At 52.5% G+C, this 22594-nt stretch overlaps 1 protein-coding gene across 4 annotated transcripts in view; it reads right to left on the bottom strand.

The window, feature by feature from the left end:
* PRKX (protein kinase cAMP-dependent X-linked catalytic subunit) overlaps nt 1-20998 on the bottom strand; it is a 105539-nt gene extending 84541 nt beyond the window's left edge. For 2 of the 4 annotated variants that reach the window (XR_008708610.1, XM_055565039.1), the window contains exon 1: nt 20347-20991. Coding sequence is in view for 3 of the 4 variants with exons in the window: in XM_055565039.1 (XP_055421014.1) it covers nt 20347-20479 (133 nt within the window). In the remaining variant the exon portion in view is untranslated. Of the gene's footprint in view, nt 1-20346 lie in introns of all 4 variants that reach the window. The other 2 variants (XM_055565042.1, XM_055565040.1) reach the window with 2 other exon arrangements.
* Nucleotides 20999-22594: the final 1596 nt, after the last annotated feature.

Below are 22594 nucleotides of genomic sequence, written 5' to 3'. Positions count from 1 at the left end.
GGAAATTAAAGGCCAGCGGTGAGGATACCACGCTTAATTGTCTTTGTCCAGATTAACGCTGATGAGGAGAAATTTGCAAGAAAGACAATGAGAAATCATAAAAAGAGAAGCCAGCCTGTTCTGGAAAAGTGATGAACTTTGCAAAAGCTTATCAAAAGAATCATGCACAAACAGTGTGTCTGCTTCTGGCTAAGAATAGCAACATTTTCTTGGCAAAGGAAACGCTGCTGAGTTTTTGCTACCCGTGGGGTGAGCCCCTGGGCAGTCCTTACTGGGAACACACCCTGGCTAGAAAGGAGAATTACTCTCAGACTTCCTAAAAGAAGAAGTTTCTCCAAGAAGGCTGCCAAAATCCACGTTCCTTTTTATGAACTTCACTCGCACTGTACATTTTAATTAGTGGAAGGAAAGGATTCCTCAGGTTATAAGAAAATGTTTCTAAATGTATCTATGCATGGTATCTCATGCAGAAAATGGACACAGTAACACTTCTCTTAAGACATAAAGTCTTGCTTCCCAATAACTGTATTTTTTATCCTTGAGACTGCAGGAATCAAATATGTGATGAGACTGTATCTTTTTTTTATTTTTAGATACCTCTGACACAATTTGGAAGAAATCGCATTGGTTTTAATGGTTCCACATCATGGAGACCTTCAGGGGCATTTTCTTACATGCTGACACCTTGTGTTACATTTTTTATCCTTGACACTGCACGAATCAAATAAAGTATGTGATGCTTCTGTATCTTTTTCCAGATACCTCTGACACAATTTAACTTGGAAGAATCACACAGCTTTTATTGTTTTTAATACCAGTAGCATTTTCTTACATATTTCTCTCTTGTGTTTAAGAACGAAAAGACCCCATCCTGAAGGACATATTCACCCTTTCATGATGAAAGTATAATGAGACTAATGGAAGTGTTACTCGATCAGTCGTGTCCAGGTCTTTACCACCCCCACGGACTGTAGCTCACCAGGCTCCTCTGTCCATGGGATTCTCCAGGCAAGAATTGTGGAGTGGGCTGTCATGACCTTGATGATGAAAAGATTAGAAACAAACCATCTGAAGACACATTTAAAAAGAAACATTATTTCACACATAAAGGAAAAGACTAGTGAAACAACAGGACGATGGTAACAACCGGTGAGTTTAGAGTCCACATGGAAATCCCACCAAGGCAGAGGTTTACCAAAGCCTGGCTAAACGTACAAGAAGATCCTACACGGATGAATTTAATCTCCTGGGTTCTGCTGAAAAACAGGGAACTGGACTATGTCTTTCGCCTGATGAGAAATTACCTTTTCTTCCTGTTTCAGACATTCACAAGCACTGGGTGGACCAGAAAGTTCATCCTGTTTTGAGTAAAAGTGAAAAACATTTTTCATTTTCACCAAGAATTTTATAGAACAATCGGTTTGCTAGGCAAACGAACTTTTTTTGGCCAAACCCGGTAGCACTGCTTCCTTGAAAATGCCCGAGTTTGTGCTTTAAACGGGCTTCTCTGGTGGTTCAGACAGTCAAGGATCTGTCTTCAATGCTGGAGACCCAGGTTTGATCCCTGAGTTGGGAAGATCCCCCTGGAGAAGGAAATGGCACCCCACTCCAGTCTTCTTGGCTGGAGAAGCCCATGGACAGAGGAGCCTGGTGGGATACAGTCCATGGGGTCGCAAAGAGTCAGACAGGACTGAATGACGGAGCACACCCACACACACACGATGCAGAAAATAGAAAATGAACAAGGACCTACTATATAGCACAGGGAACTCTATTCAATACTCTGTAATGACCTATATGTGAAAGAATCTTTAAAAAGAGAGGAGATATATGTATAAATGATTCACTTTGCCATACACCTGAAGCTAAGACACCACTGCATATCAACAAGAGAAAAATGAACTTAACATACAAAACAGAAAGAGACGCACAAGACTTAGAAAAGAAACTCATGATTGCCAGGGGGAAGAGATAAGTTAAGGAGTGTGGGATGGACATGGACACACTGCTGTATGTAACATGGAGAACCAGCAAGGACCTGCTGTCCAGCACAGGGGACTCTGCTCAATACTCTGTAATAACCTTATGGTTCCCAGGGGGAAGGATGGGGAAAGGGATAGTCAGGGAGTCTGGGATGGACATGGACACACTGCTGTGTTTAACATGGAGAACCAGCAAGGACCTGCTGTCCAGCACAGGGGACTCTGCTCAATCCTCTGTAACAACCTTATGGTTCCCAGGGGGAAGGATGGGGAAAGGGATAGTCAGGGAGTCTGGGATGGACATGGACACACTGCTGTGTTTAACATGGAGAACCAGCAAGGACCTGCTGTCCAGCACAGGGAGCTCTGCTCAGTGTCACGCGGCAGCCTGGCTGGAGGGGAGTCTGGGGGAGAAGGGGTACATGTGTATGGATGGCTGAGCCCCTTTGCTGTTCACCTCAAACCATCACAGCATTGTTAATCGGCAATACTCCAGCATAAAATAAAAAAGATTAAGAAACACAGAATAAAAGTTGGCTTTTGGAAATTATGGCTGCAAACGAGTCCCAACTCCTGTTTCACTGGGGGTGGGGGAACCTTCAGGAGTTCTGTAAAAAATGTGTGCTAACTTTGATTAAACTTAAAATCACGGAACTGGACCCTTCCAACAGGTGAATTTTATTGATTTGGGAATTCTCTCTTAATAAGCAAAATCTACCCTCAAAAAAATGTGTGCTTTGGATAAAGTCATGAAGTTTTTTTTGTTTTTTTTTTTTTTGTTTTTAAGCTTGGAATCTTCAGCTTCAAAGATCAGCTGAATAAGCTGGACACAGTTCAGCTGGGCGCTGGGTGGGGCAGACCGCCCTTGTGAGTCCACTCGTCTAGACAGGCTTTCAAAAACAAAAACCAGTCATTCCCTCAAAATGCTGCGGAGTCAAGCCGCATTCCGTTCCACAGTCACCTCCTTTATTCTGTAAGATACTTATTTTTAAAAGATAAAAATAGAACAGATACTTCAGCACCCCCCCCCAATTCTTCTAGTCACAGGCTATTTAAGTTACTCTGTCTCCTATCAAAGATACAACGTGTACAATCACAAAAGAAAACCAGGAACAAGGGAAGCCTCCAGCCCAACTCCCACTGCTAACAAATGTTACAAAGGAGATGCCTCGAATTCCTGCTCTTGCACTGGGCTCCCTGACAGGAGATACGAGCTGCTCTGAACCTCGCCTGGTAACTCTTGACCCAGAGGCAAAGGTTGGTCTCTGTAATTTGATAACACGAGCTGGCCACTTTAAAAGTCGAAGCTGCATCCAGGGTGGGACGTGACAATGTCATGTGGTCCGTGCTTTGTCGTGTCCGACTCTTTACAACCCCATGGACTGCAGCCCACCAGGCTCCTCTGTCCATGGGATTCTCCAGCCAAGAATACTGGAGTGGGTTGCCATTTCCTCCTCCAGAGGAGCTCCCCGACCCAGGGATCAAACCCAGGTCTCTCGCATTGCAGGCAGATTCTTTATCGACTGAGTCACCAGGGAAGCCCTCACGGAGGCTAGACTTATATTTGGCTGTACTGTGCCTCAGTTTGAACACACAGTATATTTAGTCATGGCATGTGGGATGTAGTTAGCTGACCAGGGATGGAACCTCTGTCCCCCTGCACTGGGAGCGTGGAGTCTTTAACACCAAACCCCCAGGGAACTCCCAAGACACTGTCTTTGGAGGAAGCCAGTCCTAAAGGAAATCAGTCCTGAATATTCATTGGAAGGACTGATGCTGAAACTCCAATTCTTTGGCTGCCTGATGCAAAGAACGGACTCATTAGAAAAGACCCTGATGCTGGGAAAGATTGAAGGCGGGAGGAGAAGGGGACGAGATGGCTGGGTGGCGTCACCGACTAGATGGACATGAGTAAACTCCGGGAGTTGGTGATGGACAGGGAGGCCTGGTGTTCTGCAGTCCATGGGGTCGCAAAGAGTCGGACACGACTGAGCAACTGAAGTTTGCAGTGGAAACGGGAGGAGGGAGAAGACTGGAGCTTGCGGTCTAGTTGAAATGAACATTGGTGACAGCCACAGACAAGAGCTGAGATTCAAGGGGGCAGAGGAAACGGGGGCAGAGAAGGGCCGGCCTTTCGAAAGCCATCCACCAAGTTCTTTGGGAGAGGCAAGTTCCAGGAAGTCACGGGGCAGACAAAGGGGAAGTGGCCTAGCTCATCTGAGCTCTGGTGTGTTTTCAGTTTGTTTCAGAGATTTCCCTGTGGCCACAGAAGGCAGCGAGAAGAACCGAAAAAGAGGGGCTTGCAAACTCAAAGAGAAAATGCTGCTTGGGAATCGGCGGGGATGGGGCTGGCAGAGGGAGCCAAGGCAGGGAGGACGACAGGGGGTGGGTGAAGCATCTGAGAAGGTCCTGACGGTCCCCTCGCAGATAGGGGAACCCTGGTGGGTGTCCAGAGGGGTCTGCGGAGTTGCTTTGTTTGGGGGAGAAGCTGGCGACAAGTTCCGTGCTGGAGCCTCCGGACAAGCGGAGGGTGTGGGATACAGTGGCTGGAAGGTTGTTTGTGCCCGAAACAAGATTACCGTCCGCCTGCAACCCTTTTTTTTTTTTTTAAATATTTATTTATTTTAATTTGGCCCAGCTGGTAAAGAATCCGCCTGCCATGCGGGAGACCCAGGTTCAGTCCCTGTGTGGGGAAGATCCCCTGGAGGAGGGAAGGGCAACCCACTCCAGTATTCTTGCCTGGAGACTCCCATGGACAGAGGAGCCTGGTGGGGCTACAGCCCATGGGGTCCAGAGAGCAGAACATGATTGAGCGACTAGCACACACTCTTTTAATTTACTTGGCTGAAACTTGGTCACAGCTGCTGCATGTGGCAACTACTTCCCTGACCATGGTTCAAACCTAGGCCCCCCTGCGCTGGGAGCATGGAGTCTTAGCCCCTGGACCATCCAGGAAGTTCCCCCCCCTCCCCCGCCGCCAAACTTTAGAATGGGGAGTTACTTGGAAAGAAGGTATTTGCAGACGTGATGGAGTGAAGGGTCTGAGATGAGGTTCCTCTTGGATGGGGGTGGCCCTAAACCCAAGAACAGGCTCCTTATAAGACACAGAGGAGGAGAGAAACGGACACAGGAGAAGCCACGTGGAGACAGAGGCGGAGACGGGAGGGAGGCCGCCACCAGCCCAGGGACGGACGCCCGGAGCCCCCAAAAGCTGGAAGAGGCGAGGAGGACCCTCCCCTGGAGCCTCTGCAGGGAGCCCAGCCCTGGGACACCCTGACCTCAGACGTCTGGTCCCCAGGACTCAGGGTTTCTGGTCCCCGGGACTCGGGGTACAAGGGGGATGGATGTCTGTAGTTTCAAGCCCCAGGTTTCATCTGTTACTATAGACGCTGGAAGGTCACGCAGGTTCCAACAGCCCCAGGGACGGACGCCTGGAGCCCCCAGAAGCTGGAAGAGGTGGGAAGGACCCTCCCCTGGAGACTCTGCAGGGAGCTCAGTTCTCGGACACCTTGACCTCGGACGTCTGGTCTCCAGGACTGAGAAACGATGGATGGGTGTGGTTTTAAGCCACCTGGTTAGTAATGGTTTGTAACAACAGCTCCAGGAAGCCAACACAAGGGGACCCCTGGATGTTCACGGAGAGAGACGGACCCCCAGCAAGCACCGCCTTGGGGACACCCCCCCAAGCCCACAAGAGAAAGCTGTAGGTGAAAGCGGTGCCTTTGGGAGCCCTCAGCTCCATAACGAGAACAAAACTGACCATAATGAATAAGACCCTCCTCCTTTGTCATGTCCGTCCAGCCTGCCAAAAACCGACTGTGACTTATTGCCCCCTCCTGCTTTTGTTCAACACATTATCTTGTCAAACTGCTCTGAAAAGGGGACTCAAAGTGAGACTTGTTAAAAAAAATATTCCTCTCAGGTTCCCCTCTTGGTTTTTATCGTCTCTTAGGTTCCCTGAATTTTTCATCTGTTCTGGGATCTCAAGCCTTCTGCTATCTTGATGTCTCGGACAGTTGTCAACGTACCGATCACAGTTAGGTTGCTTGTCTTCTCCTGTTAAGGAGGCAAGAAAAAGGACTTCCCTGGTGTTTCAGCGGTTGAGATATCGCCTTCTAACACGCAGGTTTGATCCCTGGTCAGGGAACTGAGAGTGAAAAAGCTGGCTTAAAAGCCAACATTCAAAAAACTAAGATCACAGATTCCAGTCCCTTCGCTTCATGGCAAATAGAGGGGGAAACAATGCAAATAGTGGCTGATTTTATTTTCCTGGGGCCTGAAACCACTGTGGACGCTGACTGCACCCATGAAATTGAAAGACGCTTGCTCCTTGGAAGAAAAGCTATGACCAACCTAGACAACATATTCAAAAGCAGAGACATTACTTTGACAACAAAGGTCTGTCTAGTCAGAGCTGTGGTTTTTCCAGTAGTCATGTATGGATGTGAGAGTTGGACTATAAAGAAAGCTGAGTGCCGAAGAATTGATGGCTTTGAACTGTGGTGTTGGAAAAGACTCTTGAGATTCCCCTGGACTGCAATGAGATCCAACCAATCCATCCTAGAGGAAATCAGTCTTGGTGTTCATTGGAAGGACTGATGCTGAAGTTGAAACTCCAATGCTTTGGCCACCTCATGCGAAGAGTTGACTAACTGGAAAACACCCTGATGCTGGGAGGGATTGAGGGCAGGAGGAGAAGGGGATAACAGAGGACGAAATGGTTGGGTGGCGTCACCAACTCAATGGACACGAGTTTGAGCAAACTCTGGGAGATGGTGATGGACAGGGAAGCCTGGCGTGCTGCAGTCCATGGGGTCGCAAAGTGTCAGACGCTGGTTAGCAACTTAAACAACAATAACAGGGAACCAGATGCCATGTGACTAGGAGCTCGCATGCCAGAGCTAAGACCTGGTGCAGTCAGATAAATACATAAATGAGTAATTTTTTTTTAAAGATGCTGAAGCACATTAAACAAAAAAGTCCCCCATGACCCCGGACTAGGGTAAGCACCCAGCCTTCATTGTTGCCCGACACACGCAAACCGTGTTCTGGGCAAGCCCATGGGATCCGTACATCTATGAGGAAAAACAAACAGCAGTGTGTCTCCAAACGCCCCCGGCCGGAGCCAGAGAGCTCAGTCATCTCCCAGGACACACACAGTGTTCTGCAAGCCCAGGCACGGCGGGTCGGTGCAGAGTCTGGACACGCCAGAGATCCGTTTTCAAAGGGCGATGCCACGCCAAGCCACTTGGGAAAGTCAAGTTCAACACTGGCAACTAATAAAAAGCCACTGAAAGACGACATCTCCATTCCTCAAGTTAACCGAAAATGTGTGCTGGTTTGCTCAGTCGTGGCTGACTCCCTGCAACCCTGTGGACTGTAGCCCACCAGGCTCCTCTGTCCGTGGGATTCTCCAAGCAAGAATCCTGGAGTGGGTTGCCATGCCCTTCTTCAGGGGATCTTCCGAACCCAGGGATTGAGCCCAGGTCTCGTGCGTGGCAGGTGGATCTGTTACTCCTAGGACCACCCCAATCATTCCTCAAGAGTCCAAATAAAAGCTGGTCACTCCGTCTCCACAGCCCACCTGTCAATTTGCCTTCCTTCAAGAATTCACCCGCTCTCAGTGTGGCCGGGTGGTTCCTGGGCTGTCCTGACATCCTAATTTTACACTAATGCAGTCTTCTGCTCTCGTATCACTGCGAGATGTTTGAAACCATTCACTGGCGTCTTTTCTGGGCTACGAACGCAGCAGCCTAGAACCCTGATCCTCAGAGGTCACACTGCTTCCGAACTAAGATGTTTTAAAGGACAAATACAAACCACCTTCCGGGGCAGGTTTGGAACTGTCTACCTGGGAACTTGCCTGGTGGCTTAGGTGGTAAAGAATTCGCCTGCAATGCGGGAGACCTGGATTTGATCCCTGGGTTGGAAAGATCCCCCTGGAGAAGAGAAAGGCTACCCACTCCAGTATTATGGCCTGGAGAATTCCATGGACTGTACATTCCATGGGGCTGCAAAGAGTCAGACATGACGGGGTGACTTTCACACACACACACACACACACACACACCTGGGAACTACCTGCCCAGGTAGGCACTACATTCGAGCTGACTCAACAGTCAAGCCAGGCACTGAGTCCCAGAACAGAGGATGGGTTTCCCATCCTAAGAGGCAGCGGGCTTCAGGTTTCGTCCAGAGTTATTTGTCAACATGCAAAGAACTGTTAGGAAAGTTTGGGACTGTTCTCCACGCCGTCCCCCCCACCCTTGGCCAGAAACCTTCCTATGTATATGGGTGTGTGCTCCAATTCGTGCGGGCAGAAAGAAAAGCCCACAAAATCGCTGGACAATTAAAAGCAGCCGCTTTCTTCCTGCACAAAGGCAGACCTTACCCAGGAGGTCGAGAGCCAAGGCCACCCAACCACACACCCAACCGTGAAGAGCATCCCAGGTGCCAGACGGCGATCCTAAGGGTCATGTCGAAAGCAGTCGTCCCGGGCATTTTTACTTTTGCTTTTAAAGAAAGCCGTGCCAATTGTCCCGAAATGGACACCTCTTAGAAACAGGCTTCTGGGAGAACACTAAGAAGAGTCCTTAAAAAAAAAAAAAAAAAACTAGGAATACAATGAGTCAACACAACAAATACCCCAAAATCTGTTACCAAAAAAAAAGCTAACTAATCTTTTTGAGGATCAAGTAAATGAACATCTTTGTGACTAAAATCACATCCCAACAGTAACTATTTACATTCAAGCATCCACGTAATCCTCTGACTCCTTGGTGGGGTGTTTTTTTTTTTTTTTATAACAGGTAAATTTGCCTTTTTTTTTTTTTTTTATGAAGGTGTTAAGGATAAATGGAAACTGTCACTCAAGTAGAATTTCCAAAAAATGACACTGTAGTTTCCCATGTTAAATACAGCAGTGTGTCCATGTCCATCCCAGACTCCCTGACTATCCCTTCCCCCATCCTTCCCCCTGGCAACCATAAGGTTATTACAGAGTATCGAGCAGAGTTCCCTGTGCTGTCCAGCAGGTCCTTGCTGGTTCTCCATGTTAAATACAGCAGTGTGTCCATGTCCATCCCAGACTCCCTAACTATCCCTTCCCCATCCTTCCCCCTGGGAACCATAAGGTTATTACACAGTATTGAGCAGAGTTCCCTGAGGTGTCCAGAAGGTCCTTGCTGGTTCTCCACGTTAAATATAGCAGTGTGTCCATGTCCATCCCAGACTCCCTAACTGTCCCTTCCCCCATCCTTCCCACTGGCAACCATAAGGTTATTACACAGTATTGAGCAGAGTTCCCTGTGTTATACAATAGGTCCTGAGGCAAAGAGCTGACTCACTGGAAAACACCCTGATGCTGGGAAAGATTGAGGGCAGGAGGAGAAGGGGACGACAGAGGATGAGATGGCTGGACGGCATCACCGACTTGATGCACATGAGTTTGAGCAAGCTGCGGGAGTTGGTGAAGGACACGGAGGCCTGGCGTGCTGCAGTCCATGAGGCTGCACAGAGTTGGACATGACTAAGCGAGTAACACTTTAGTTTACTTTAGACTCCAAGCTTGAGTTTTCAACCTGAACTAAATAATTTTATTTTTTTGAGGGGGGGAAGGAATTGCTTCCAAACATAAGCCAGTTCACTGTCCACCTCTTCCCTGCTTCCTGCAAGCCTCAGGGCTAAGCGTGCGTGCGCACGCACGCGCACACACACACACACCGCTCAGGAATACAGAGCCCTGCTTCCATCTGTCCCTCCACACTCAGACTCCGGGCGCCCTCACCACTACAAAGGCCGGCTTTCTCTGCAGCTGGAGCCCCGCTGGCCACACCCAGCCTCAGATGCGCTGGCTCCTTTGTTCTGCGAAGAGGCTCCCAAGAGAAGGAACCAGCAGGGTGAAGCCATCCATTCAAGTCATCGTCCGCCTTTTCACAGGAACCCCAGGGAGGCTTCCCTCCAAACTCCTCCCCTGCGATGAGCTGCCTCATCAAGCAAGTGTCCACAAGAACCATCGGGAGAGAATTCAGAGACCAGCAGAAACCCAACTACGTTCAGCAACACGGAACTGAACCCCATTTCTCATACAAGGTTAAAAAGCACACTGTATTTCCTTCCTGACCACATGCCCAGTCCCCGGCTCTTGGAAAGAGACATGCTTGAACTGAATTATTTCATCTGATGGATGACTCGCAATTATGACTTTATTGCTACTTCTCTCTCGGGTATTCCTTCAGAAAAGGGGTGTCGACTCACGTATTCTAATGTATTGTTTACAGATTGTAAGATAAAGTCAAGCATAGTGTACCTGCTGATCATTCCTCACCTCACACTTAGAAATGTCTCTTCAGTTCAGTTCACTCACTCAAGTCGTGTCGGACTCTGGGACCCCATGGACTGCAGCACGCCAGGCCTCCCTGTCCATCACCAACTCCCGCAGCTTACTCAAACTCATGTCCATCGAGTCAGTGATGCCATCCAACCGTCTCATCCTCTGTCCTCCCCTTCTCCTCCAGCCTTCAATCTTTCCCAGCATCAGGGTCTTTTCCAATGAGTCAGCTCTTCACATCAGGTGGCTTAAGTATTGGCACTTCAGCCTCAGGAATTTAGCAAAAGACGCAGCATTCTGTCCACCCAATCCACCGTAGCATCGGAGATCCTAGCCCTGAAATGTGGGGAAGGCTATTTCTGCAATTAAGAGTAGCTTACAAGCATTCATTAATTTCCCTTGTGCCTCAGACCATAAAGAATCCGCCTGCAAAGGCAGGAGACTGGGGTTCGATCTTTGGGTCGGGAAGATCCCCTGGAGAAGGGAATGCCTGGAGAATCTCATGGACAGAGGAGCCTGGTGGGATACACTCCATGAGGTCGCAAAGAGTGAAACAGGACTGAGTCACTGACACAGAAGCACAGGAGTATCTGTAGTGTTGGTTTGGTTATTCTTCGAAGGGTAGCCTCAGAAAAATAAAAACGGCCTAAGTTTATTGATGGACATGAGTTTAAGTAAACTCGAGCAGACAGTCAAGGACCAGGAAGCCTGGAGTGCTTCAGTCCACGGGGTAATAAAGAGTCAGACAGGACTTCCCGACTGAACAAAGCTTATCAAAAAAAAGGGAAGTAAATGGACTCGTGATGTTCAATCAAGCGACACTCTAAAGGCTCCTTGCGAACAAGCCTCCCCTCTATCAGCCGCGTGTCCGCCACCCAGGTTGATACGGATACGAGCGTGGTTTCCGGGATTCCACGCAGCTGCCTGCCCGACGTCCCCACTCCAAGACCCGTGGCTCAGAGCTGCGTGTCTAAAGGCGCATCCCGGAGCCAGAAGCTCCTCCTCGAAGGGAAGGTTTTGCGTCTTATCCAGGAGCAGTCCTGGGGCTGGGGCCCTCCTGTAACATTCAGAACTGGTTCTACTTGTCCAGCACCAGGGAGGGGCCTGCCTGGTGGAGGTGGCAATTAGTGGACACTCCAGTACAGCCTGACAGCCTCAAGTGGTCATGAATACCTTCCCCACTGCACACACACACACACCTCCAGCCCCATCTTTTGGTCATCGTGTTTCCCATCTGTCGTAAGGAAGAGCTTTTCTTTTTTTTTTAAAGTATTTATTTATTTAGCTGTGACGGGTCTTAAATTGTCCCAAGGCTTTCCCTGGTGGCTCAGATGGTAAAAAAATCTGCCTGCAATGCGGGAGACTCAGGTTCCATTTCTAGGTCGGGAAGATCCACTGGGGTCGCAAAAGAGTTGGACACGACTCATCATCCTGGTGGGACGGTAAATGGAGATGAAATCTCTAAGGAGTAAGGATGTCCTTAGGGTGGAGCCCTAATCCAGGAGGGCCTGTCTACATGTCCTCAGAAGAGGAGACCCCAGAAATGACACTTCCTTCTTCTCTCTGTGTTTGTAGACACAGCATGAACACAGCTGTCTGCCAAACCAGGAGCCACATGCTCTCACGGCAAACTCCAATCAGCTCGCATCCTGAGCATCTGGGGAGGACACCCCGAAACGCCCTGGTCGCCTCCCTTTCCTCCCCGAGACTTCCGTGAAAATCCAGGGAGATGCTTGTGGCCTTCCATGGGACCGGAGCTCTCAAAAAGTGAACCTTGCTTTTTCCCGGTATTGACTGGTTCTTCCCAGCAAGGAAAAGCAGTTGCAGTTTCAGCAAAAAGAGGACAAAGGGAAACATTTTTGAATGGTCTGAGGGTGGTGACACGTGGGTGCCTAAAAAAAAAAAAAAACTTGGGGAAAATACCAGGAAAGCCCCACGGCGTGATGCCCAAAGCGAATGAGGAAGGTTTCCTGAGAATTGTGAATGCGGCTGTTTTTTCTTCTCTTCTCTCCCCAACAGGAAGGACAAGGTGGTTACAAGGGTCAAGTGACCCAGGGAGGGGATGGTCACGCCCGTGTCACATACTGTTCTGGCCCTTTCCTTAGAGACAGACGTGACCTCCTCAGTGGTACCCATCCCAGGAGCAAGGCTGACATCAGCATCACCCACCGTGTCCTGATGTACCGGATGACCCAGGAGGGGGTCAAGGAGGCTTTGTCCCCAGCCCCAAGGGGACAGGTGTCCTCCTGGGAGGGTTCTAGGACGTGGCAACGTGATGGTGCTGCTGGAGACGGCCACCTGCAGCCCCAAAGGCAGGTCAACCTTTGACCTCAAGGGAAGGTAGGTCAACACGCCAGGAGACGTCAACCCCGGTCTTATGGACTGAATGCGCATGTCCCTTCAAAACACTCAGGTGGAAGTCCAAACACCACACACACACCCCCACACCCCCACGGACACGTGATGGTGTCTTGAAGTGGCTCTCTGGGAGGGGATGAGGCTGAGAAGAATTCACGAGGATGGGATTACCATCCTTAGAAGAGCTTCCTGCTATCCAGCACCCTTGAGGACGCCGCTAGAAGTCAACCCAGGAGACATCTCGGAGCAAAATTCAACCACCCTGACTTTGAACTCCCAGCCCCCAGAACCATGAGAAGCTGATCTGTGTTGCTGATAAGATTCCCCATGGATGGTGTTCCTGGTGGGCCCATGCCCCACAAAGACACCAAGGTCGGCACGGATTCAAGATGGTACCCGCGGGCCTGACCACACGGGAAGCTGGTGGAGACTCTGCCCATGGAGCTCTGCCAAGCAGTGAATGAGGGGTGCCTCATCCTCTGAAGGGGCTTCCCCAGGTGGCACTAGCAGTAAAGAATCCACCTGGCCATGCAGGAGACGTCTGGGACGCGGGTTCGATCCCTGGGTCGGGAAGACCCCCCTGCAGAATCAACCCACTCCAGTGTTCTTGCCATGGAAAGAGGTAGCCTGGTGGGCTACAGTCCATGGGGTCCCAAAGAGCCGGACACGACTGAGTGACTGAGCAGGCACGCAGAGTCCTCTGAAATGAACACGTGGCTTTCTGGCTTCAGACACCTTCTGCGTGGGATAAGAATAACCTTGGAAAACACTCGTCTGACATGGAACCGGGGGTCCTCGACCTCCAAGGATTTAGGCTAACCCATTATTCACAGACCAAGCTCCAAAGTCACGTAGAAAGCTACTCTGCAGCCCTCTCTGGTAGTTGTATGAGCTTCCTGGGGCTCCTACAATGTGGGGGCTTAGCAACCACACACATCCACCCGGCCCCAGCCCTGGGGACCAGATGTCTGAGGTCGAGGGGTCCCAGGGCTGAGCTCCCTGCAGAGGCTGCAGGGGAGGGTCCTCCCCACCTCTTCCAGCTTCTGCAGGCTCCAGGCGTCCGTCCCTGGGCTGGTGGCCGCTTCCCTCCCGTCTCTGCCTCCGTCTCCATGTGGCTTCTCCTCTGCATCCATGTCTCTCCTCTTGTGTGTCTTATAAGAATCCTGTCACTGGGGTTTAGGGCCACCCCCATCCAGGAGGACCTCATCTCAGACCCCTCAGTCCATCACGTCTGCAGAGACCCTGTTTCAAAGTAAGGTTCCACTGTGAGGGGACATGATTTTTGTGTGTGTCCGTGGCCGAGGGTCTAGCCTACCCAGGACCACAGGTTTTGTGTGGCCATACCTGTGGGTTGTTAATTCATTCCTGTCTCCCTCTTTCCCCGAGTGAGAACGAGAATGCAACTGTTTTTCGTTGCACATTTCTACTCCTGGATGGTCCTCCCACTCCGGTATTTTTGTTTCCTCAGGCTAGTTTTCCCTTTCTTTCTCCCAAACAGGGAACCATCGCCTCTGCACCTCCCAAGCTTCTCTTGAAGCAAAGTGTCAGTCGCTCAGTCATGTCTGACTCTTGGCAACCCCACGGACTGTAGCCCACCGGGCTCCTCCGTCCATGGGATTCTCCAGGCAAGAATACTGGAGTGGGTTGCCATTTCCTTCTCCAGGGGAATCTTCCGGACCCAGGGGTCGAACCCGGGTCTCCTGCATCGACAGGTGGCTTCTTTATCCGCTGAGCTACAACGCTTGGAGATGAAAAGTTTACAAAGGCCTCGCCCCGCAGAGATGGAACCTGAGGAAACAGAGTCTGTGTGAAGATGACAACATGGAACAGGCAAAACCATGGAGACAGACAGCAGACAGGGGGTTCTCAACGGCTGGAAGAGCAAGAAATGGCTGGGGTGCGGGGCGGGGATGACTGGGAGAGAGTCTCCTTTGTGGGGGACAAAAATGTTCTGCAACCTCACAGAGGCGAGGGCCACGCAACTCTGAATATGCAAAAGGCCAGTGGACAGTTCTCTTGAAAACAGTTCCTTTCACGTCACATCAATGTCACTGCAGTCTTTAAAAAAAATGAGAAGAAACGGAGACTTCCCTGGTGGTCTAGGGGTCAAGACGCCATGCTTCCAACACAGGGGGTACAGGTTCGATCCCTGGTCAGGAAACTAAGATCTCACAAGCCACACAGCATGGCCAAAGAGTAAAAAAAAATTAATAAATCAACTTTTTTTTTTTTTTAATGAGGACAAAGAGCCTGCAGGACTTCTGTAAGAAGCAATATTCTTTTCTGGTCTGTTACCTAACTTGCGAAGTTGCCGTGATGCTCTCAGGATGAAACTATCATCCGCATCCACGCAAGGTGAGTTAAGATTAAAAGGGGCACACGAACAGTATCGTGGGACAAGAAACCACAATCCCTCCTAATGGCAACTCCTGTCAACACCTCCCGGACAAGGAGTCATTCACCAGCATGGGAGATCTCGCCCGGCAGGATTCCACCGGCCACGGAGGTTATGTTTGTGTTGTGGTTTGGGAGCAGGAGCTTGTCCACGTGGGAGGGAGAAAGATTACGGTCGATTCTGGGGAACCAAGAGGCGTAGCAGCTGAGAGGAAAACAATCGTAAGAGAGAAGAGTATGGGTTTAATTATTCACTATGGAAGGACTCCCAGATCGTAAGAACACACGGCTTTCTGACAGCGTGATGCTACGCTAAAACGAAAAAAAAAAAAAAGTCAGGTGTGAGCACACTCCCGTGGTCAGGGAATGAGTTTTGTGCCTTGATCTCGATCTCAGACATGGGAGGGGGCTGCCCAGACGGACACACAGGATAAAACTGCAGAGAACTACACACACACACACCCCCTCCTCACACACACACACACACCCTCCTCACACTCTCAAAAGAGCTTCCATGAAAAGTGGGCATAGTGATCGGGGCTATGCTCTCTCAACACGATATGGAACCCATTCCAACATCCTGGTTCATTTTCTAAAAAAAATAAAAGATAAAAAGCTTTATATTTTATACTGCAATATAGCCGATCAACAACATAGACAGCAAAGGGACTCAGGCATATATATACACGCATCCCTTCTCCCCCAAACTCCCCTCCCAGCCAGGCTGCCACATGACATGGAGCAGAGAGTTCCCTGTGCTGGACAGCAGGTCCTTGCTGGTTCTCCATGTTAAATACAGCAGTGTGTCCATGTCCATCCCAAACTCCCTGACTATCCCTTCCCCCCATCCTTCCCCCTGGTGACCATAAGATTATTACAGAGTCTTGAGCAGAGTTCCCTGTGCTGCCCAGCAGGTCCTTGTTGCTTTTCTACTTTAAATATAGCCGTATGTACAGCCAACATCCTGGTTTTGATATCGTATGATAGCTAAAGAAGATGTCCCAGGAGGGAAAGCTTTGTGATTGATACACGAGCCTAGGCGTGGGTTTTGGGTATCCCCTGCACGCCTCCTATTATTCCAAAACATTTCTTTTTAATACAACCACTGTTTGTGCTCATGGCAAGAAATCAAGCGTGGCTGCAAACCATTCCTGCTGTAACTGAGCCTGAGTTTCCCAATCAAGGAAATCAGTTTAGCCAAGATGGTACCCCACCCCACCCCCGCCGCTCCAAGCCCTTTAAAAAATGCCCTTCATGGACTTCCGTGGTGGTCCAGTGGATAAGACGCCGCACTCCCAATGCAGGGGGCCCAGGTTCACTCCCTGGTCGGGGGACTAGATCCCATGAGCCACAGCTAAGACCTGGTACCGCCAAATAAACATTTTTAAAATAAATAAAGAAAAATGCCCTTTGTGAGATTTTTCACCAATACAAGCTGAGCTTTCTTCCAAGCTGTTCCAATTCGTGGAGAGCTAGTCAACAATTCTGGACAGTTTCCCAGAGAGGGTTTATCCAGGAGCACAGAACTAGAGCATCTGATCACTGACTGTCCTCCTTAGTCAAGCTCTCCAAGATGTTGTGGACTCCCCAAGAACTGGGCCGTCTCCTGCCAGGTGGCTTCTGAGGTCACGGTCCCTCCGCCCAACACCGGGGAGGCTGGGGGGCCGAGGGGGGCGTCTCACCATCTGAGAAGCCCTGGCCCCCCCCTTTTTTTTTTTGCTATATCAGGATGAAGCACACCTGTGCCCACCTACCACGTTCCACCTGCGCTGAGAGATCAAACGTCCTCACAACCATCCCTGGGGGATGATGAGTCAGAAATTCAGTCCCACAGGTCACTCCCCCGGGGCTCAGCGCACAGGCGAAACGAAAGCATGGGAAAAAAAAAAACAATGTGTGTTGGTAAGAAAACAGAAGAGCTGACCCACTGGAGTGGACACGAGACCAGTTGAAAATGCCTCACTATGCAAGGCCTGGACGCTAATACACCCTTCAGGGTGGTGGCTCAGTTGGTAACGAATCTGCCTGCCAATGCAGGAGACCCGGGTTCAACCCCTGGGTCGGGAAGATCCCCCTGAAGAAGAGAGCGGCAACTCACTGCAGTATCCTTGCCTGGAGAATCCCCCCTGGACAGAGGAGCCTGGCGGGCTACAGTCCACGAGGTTGCAGAGAGTCGGACACAACACAGCGAGTGACACATTCAGGCTGGGGAACAGGTCCGGCCACCCTGACTCATTCTGGAAGTTTCCGAGGGGGTGGGGCCCGTGATAAAGGCTGAGAGGCTTGTGGGAGCGGTTAGTTTGTTTGGTGTTTTGTGTGTGGGTTCCTTTCATGGCATGCAGAAAGGCCTTCCTCAGCTGGAAGAGCGCGCACAGGCAGTTCATAGACACCAGGGGAGCCAGTTTGTGATGGGGGCTGGTGAGGCATGGGTCCGTGAGCACTGAAAAGGGAAATTGTACTTTCCCCAAGTGGAAACTTGGGATGAAGAGACAGCAGGCTAGTCTGGACTGCATTCTAACAGCAGGCAGCCTCGCACTTTTGTCCCGGACACCGTATGATATCAGGTTACTGGAACCTGTGACACGTCCGGAGGATTTAGGACTTTTTCAAGCTCATTCTGAGTTTCTTAGCATCTCAGGCAGTGCGTCTGCCTGACTTTTCTTTAATGTTAAAAGATTCTCTCACACGAATCTTTTTTAACATTAAAGAAAAAGGTCTTGGCCAAAGGTGATTTCAAAAGAAAAACTCAGCAGTATACCAGTAATGGCTGATTCATGTTGAGGTTTGACAGAAAACAACAAAATTCTGTCAAGCAATTATCCTTCAGTAAAAAAATAAATTAAAAAAAAAAAGTCAGCAAAGCTCCAAAGCGACACACACACACACACACCCTGGTTCCACACCTGAGCTAGTCCAACATCCTGAATATGGATGACCTGGCTCTCCCTTCATACCCTTGGAGCCCACAGGAAGTTATCCTTGAAGCATAAGCATCTTCTTCATTAAGATAGGCAAAGACAGCTCCTCTTACCCTACTTGGCTCCGCTCCGTCCCCAGAAGCAGTGGCGCTCTATTTTTAAGGACCAGATGACTCACCGGGGCTCCCCATGCCCACCAGGCAAGCGCCCAGAGTGTCCCCAGGGGGCTGCAGACACCAGGCTACGTCACAGCCCGCAGTCCACCCACCTGCCCCCAGGGGGCCCCGCCGGACGCCCTGGCATCTTTCTCGAGAGACTGGCTTCAGTGCCCCAAACAGATCCAATTGCCAGAGCTGTGTGCCAAGGGCCCGGTGGGGCCTCCACTAACTTTCCATTGCTGGTGTGTGTTTTAGCTAGAGGGGGCGGCGGGGGTGGGGGGGTGGCTGCCCCTCGATCTGGGGTTTCTCACCTCCTCTGCTGCCTGCAAATAAAAAAAAAACACAGGCAGCTTCTTAAATCAGCCCAGTGGAGTGCCCCAGAGAGAGGAAGAGAGAGAGAGAAGACAGAGAATGTGAGAGACACAGAGAGTAAAAACGGGAGAGAGATGAAATTGAGAAGGAGGGACAGAGACAGGAAAGGGAAGAGACAGGCAGAGACAGAGAAGATGGAAGGAGCAAGAGAAGAACCGGGCAGACAGGGAGAGGACGTGAACGGCAGGACAGAAGGAGGGTGACATCAATGCACTCTATCCCAAACCAGGCTTCCTGGGGACCCTTTCCTCACTGCTGACTACACATGGCCAAGAGGTTTCAGATGAAAGGGGAAGTTTCAAGGCCACTCTGGCTGTGCCCTTTGGTCTTGTGAAGCCTCAAGCATGACCCTGAACTCAGTGCTTCCTCCCTTGAAAAAGAGGGTGGTGATAGTGGTGGGTGTCGAGTTGCTAAGTCATGTCTGACTCTTGGGGGTGACCCCATGGACTGCAGCACACCAGGCTCCCCTGTCCTTCACTGGCCAACCACTCCAGTATTCTTGTCTCTCCACAACCCCACAACAATATGAAAAAAAGGCAAAAGAGGGACAGGTTGGCACAAGACCCTTAGCAACAAAGAGTTGTCAAGAAGTCCCAGGCTGGCTTGAGCCCCCGGGGCTGAATGAAGCGCTCTTGTGGGGTTGGGACATTCTAACCACTCGGGGGCGGACTCCAGAAACCAACATGTCTGGGGACCGAGGTGCCCTGGGACCAGGAAACGTTACCTATTCAGTTGCGTAGGAGTGGTCAGGTACAAAGGTGGAAAGTTAGTGTTGCAAAAAAAAAAAAAAAAGAAATGCCAAGTTTCAAAGGTACACAGGAAAAGTACCACGATGTTTCTGCTGTCATCTACTTCCAATGCCGTCCACTGCCCCCCAAAACTCCACGGGCCACCCCAGATGTTCAAATGCACACAGGAAAAGAACTGCGATGTAAGGAACCTCCCCCCAGAACGCCACGGAGGCACCCCAGAATTCTAAAGTCCAAGCGGGAGCATCCTGCTGCTGGACAGGGGAAGAGGAGACTAACCAAAGTGAAGTCGGCAGGTGTCTCCACAGAAGCTGCCTGTGTGCCCAAGAGTCCCGACCCGGGTGGGCAGCGGGGTGGGGAGGGCCCGCGCGAGACCACCAGTGTGAACTGATCCCCGGCAGGCTTTGTGACGTCGGGATGGGGGGGCGGGTGAGAGCGGCCAGACAAGGAGATGGTTGCTGGGGGGCACCGCGCGGTGTTGGGGCGGGGGGGCGGCAATCTCAATAAAGAGACTTTGAAAGATCGAGAGAGTGCGCCCGCAGGTGGGGAGACGAGATCTCAAGGGGCGGGGTTGGGGGGGAGCCTTCTAAATCTATGAGTGCTGGGGAGACAGTCCAGAGAAAGGAATGGTTGCTGGGGAGGTGGGGGGGACGGGTGTACCGGGCGGGAAATCGCAATAAAGAGACTTTGAAAAATCCTGAGAGAGTGCCCGCAGGTGGAGTGGCTCTTAATGACCAAGGTGGGTAGGCCTTCTAAACAGAGGAGCGCTCGGGAGGTAGGGGGACAGTCCAGACAACGGCAAGGCTGCTGGGGGGTGGGGGGTTCTGGGGGGTGGGGCGAGATGTAAATAAAGAGAGTTTGGACGATCGGGAGAGAGGGAAGGCTCTCCAGGACCAGGGGCGTCGGGGGGCGGGGAGAAGCCCTCCAAGTGTAGGGGCGCTCGGGGACCCCCGCGTAGGCAGGCGGGGAGGGACCGCGCCAGAAGGGCGCGCCCGGGGAGGCGGCGCTAGAGGGGCGAGCGCACGCGACGCTTTTGTGTGCCGGCCCGAGTCCCCCCCGGTGGCGGCGGCGGCGCACAGAACTCACCCACGGTGGCCCGCATGTGGAAGTCGTCCGGCCGGTAGGCGAGCGGCTCGGGCTCCGGGGCGCCCGCGGTGGGCTCCGCGGGTCCTTCTCGGGGGCCGGCGGCGTCCGCCTCGGCCAGCGCGCGCGCCTCCATGTGGGGCGCGCAGAGATCCCGGGGGTCGCGGGGCGCGGGGAGGGGTCCGCGCGGGGCCGGGCTCCTGCGGACGCAGCCTCGGAGGGCGGCGCGGAGGCGGCGGCATCAGCCGGGCCCCCCCATGCGCGTCCCAGGGGGCGGCCGAGCGCGCCGGGGACAAAGGCGCGGCGCGGCGCGGCGCTCAGTGCAGGGGCGGCTGGAGGGAGCAGCCCCCGGCCTCCAGGGGCGGCGGGGGCGCGGCCGGGGCGCGCGGCGGCGGCGGTGGCGAGGCGGGGTCCCGGAGGCCTCGGGAGCCGGGCTGCGAGTGCATTCCTCGGGGCACGCGAGCGCCGCCCCTAACGCCGGCCGCTGCGACCGCGCTACTCGGAGGGAGGGAAGAGCCGGCGGAAGAGGGCTGGGCGGGGCAGCGACCGCGCTCCCTGAGCCCGCCCCGGGCGCCGGCCCCGACCCTGCGCGCGCGGATCGGGCGTAGGCCCGCCTCGGCTGGCCGCGCCTCCGTTAGCCACGCCCCTTCCTACCCTATATTTGCCTGTGGCCCGGCTCCGCCACGCCCCGACTCCGCTAAGCCACACCCCTTCCTACTCTACGTTCGCCTATGGCCACGCCTCCCCTGGCAACGCCCTGCTAAGCCCCGCCCCCTCTGCGCTCGGTTTCGGCCGGTCTCTGCCAGCCCTGTCTCTGACGGCCACGCCTCCGCTGGCCACGCCTCCTATAAGCCCCGCCCCTTCGTACTGTACGCTCGGCTATGGCCCGCCTCCTCTAGCGTACGGCTACGCCCCGTCACCCTCCCCACCCCCACGTCGATCCGACCCTGCGCGCGCGGCTCGGGCGTAGCCCGCCTCCGCTAGCCACGCCCCCTCCTACTGTACGTTCGTCTTTGGCTCGCCTCCGCCGCGCCCCACCTCCGCTGGTTTCGCCTCTGCTAGCCACGCCCTCCAGAGCCGCCCTCCTCTGCGCTCGGTTACGGCCTGTCTCTGCTAGCCACGCCTCCGCTAGCCTCGCCCCTTCCTATTCTACGTTCGTCTGTAGCCTGCCTCCGCCCCGTCCCACCTCGGCTAGCCCCGCCTTCGCTAGCCCCTGTCCCCTGTCTGCGCTCGCCTATGGCCCGTCTCCGCCACGCCTCCGCTAAGCCACGCCTCTGCCTCGCTATGTCCCCCCTCGGCGCTCTGCTATGCTCCGCCTCCACCACGCCACGCCCCCTCCAGGCCACGCCTCCACTAAGCCCCGCCCTCTATGCGCCTCCACGACTCCTCGCCACCAAGTCTCCCCTAAACCCCGCCTCCGCCTCGCCCCTCTTCCTCCACGCCCGGTCCCCGGCGCTCTGCTAAGCCCCGCCTCCTCTGAGGCTCGCCTCAGCTAAGCCCCGCCTCTTCTACACCCCGCCTCCGCCCCGCCCAGACGCTGGGTACCACTCCCTCCTCCGCTGCCCACGCGACCCTCCACAGCAGTGGAAAGGCCGCTTACTAAGTCCGTGGACCTATGTTAGTCTCTCAGTCATGTCCGACTCTTTGCGACCCCGTGGACTGCAGCACGCCAGGCCTCACCAACTCCGGCAGTTTGCTCAAACTCATGTCCATCGAGTTGGTGATGCCATCCAAGCATCTCATCCTCTGTCGCCCCCTTCTCCTCCCGCATTCAGTCTTTCCCAGCATCAGGGTCTTTTCCAGTGATTCAGTTCTTCACATCAGGTGGCCAAAGCATTGGAGTTTCAGCTTCAGCATCAGTCCTTCCAATGAATAATCAGGACTGATTTCCTTTAGGAGGGACTGGTTGTATCTCCTTGCAGTCCAAAGGACTCTCAGGAGTCTTCTCCAGCACCACAACTCCAAAGCATGAATTGTTTGGTGCTCAGCCCTTTTTTATCGTCCAGCTCTCACATCTGTACATGACTACTGGAAACACCATAGCTTTGACTGTACGGACCTTTCCAGACAAAGTAACGTATCTGCTTTTGCCTACAAGTCTAGGTTTTGTCATTGCTTTTTTTCCAAGGAGCAAGCGAGAGCAGGTGCTCATAGGGGGAGGTGTGCACTTGGCCTCCACATCCCGGGGGACCCCAAGGGTGGAGTCCCTGCCAAGCTCCTCTGGGAGACTCGTGGGCGTGAGAGGTGTCAC

Source organism: Bubalus kerabau, chromosome X, assembly GCF_029407905.1.
Source record: "Bubalus kerabau isolate K-KA32 ecotype Philippines breed swamp buffalo chromosome X, PCC_UOA_SB_1v2, whole genome shotgun sequence".
NCBI lineage: Eukaryota > Metazoa > Chordata > Mammalia > Artiodactyla > Bovidae > Bubalus > Bubalus kerabau.
The sequence above is the reverse complement of the archived record's forward strand: the minus strand, read 5'-3'. Positions and strand labels throughout refer to the sequence as shown.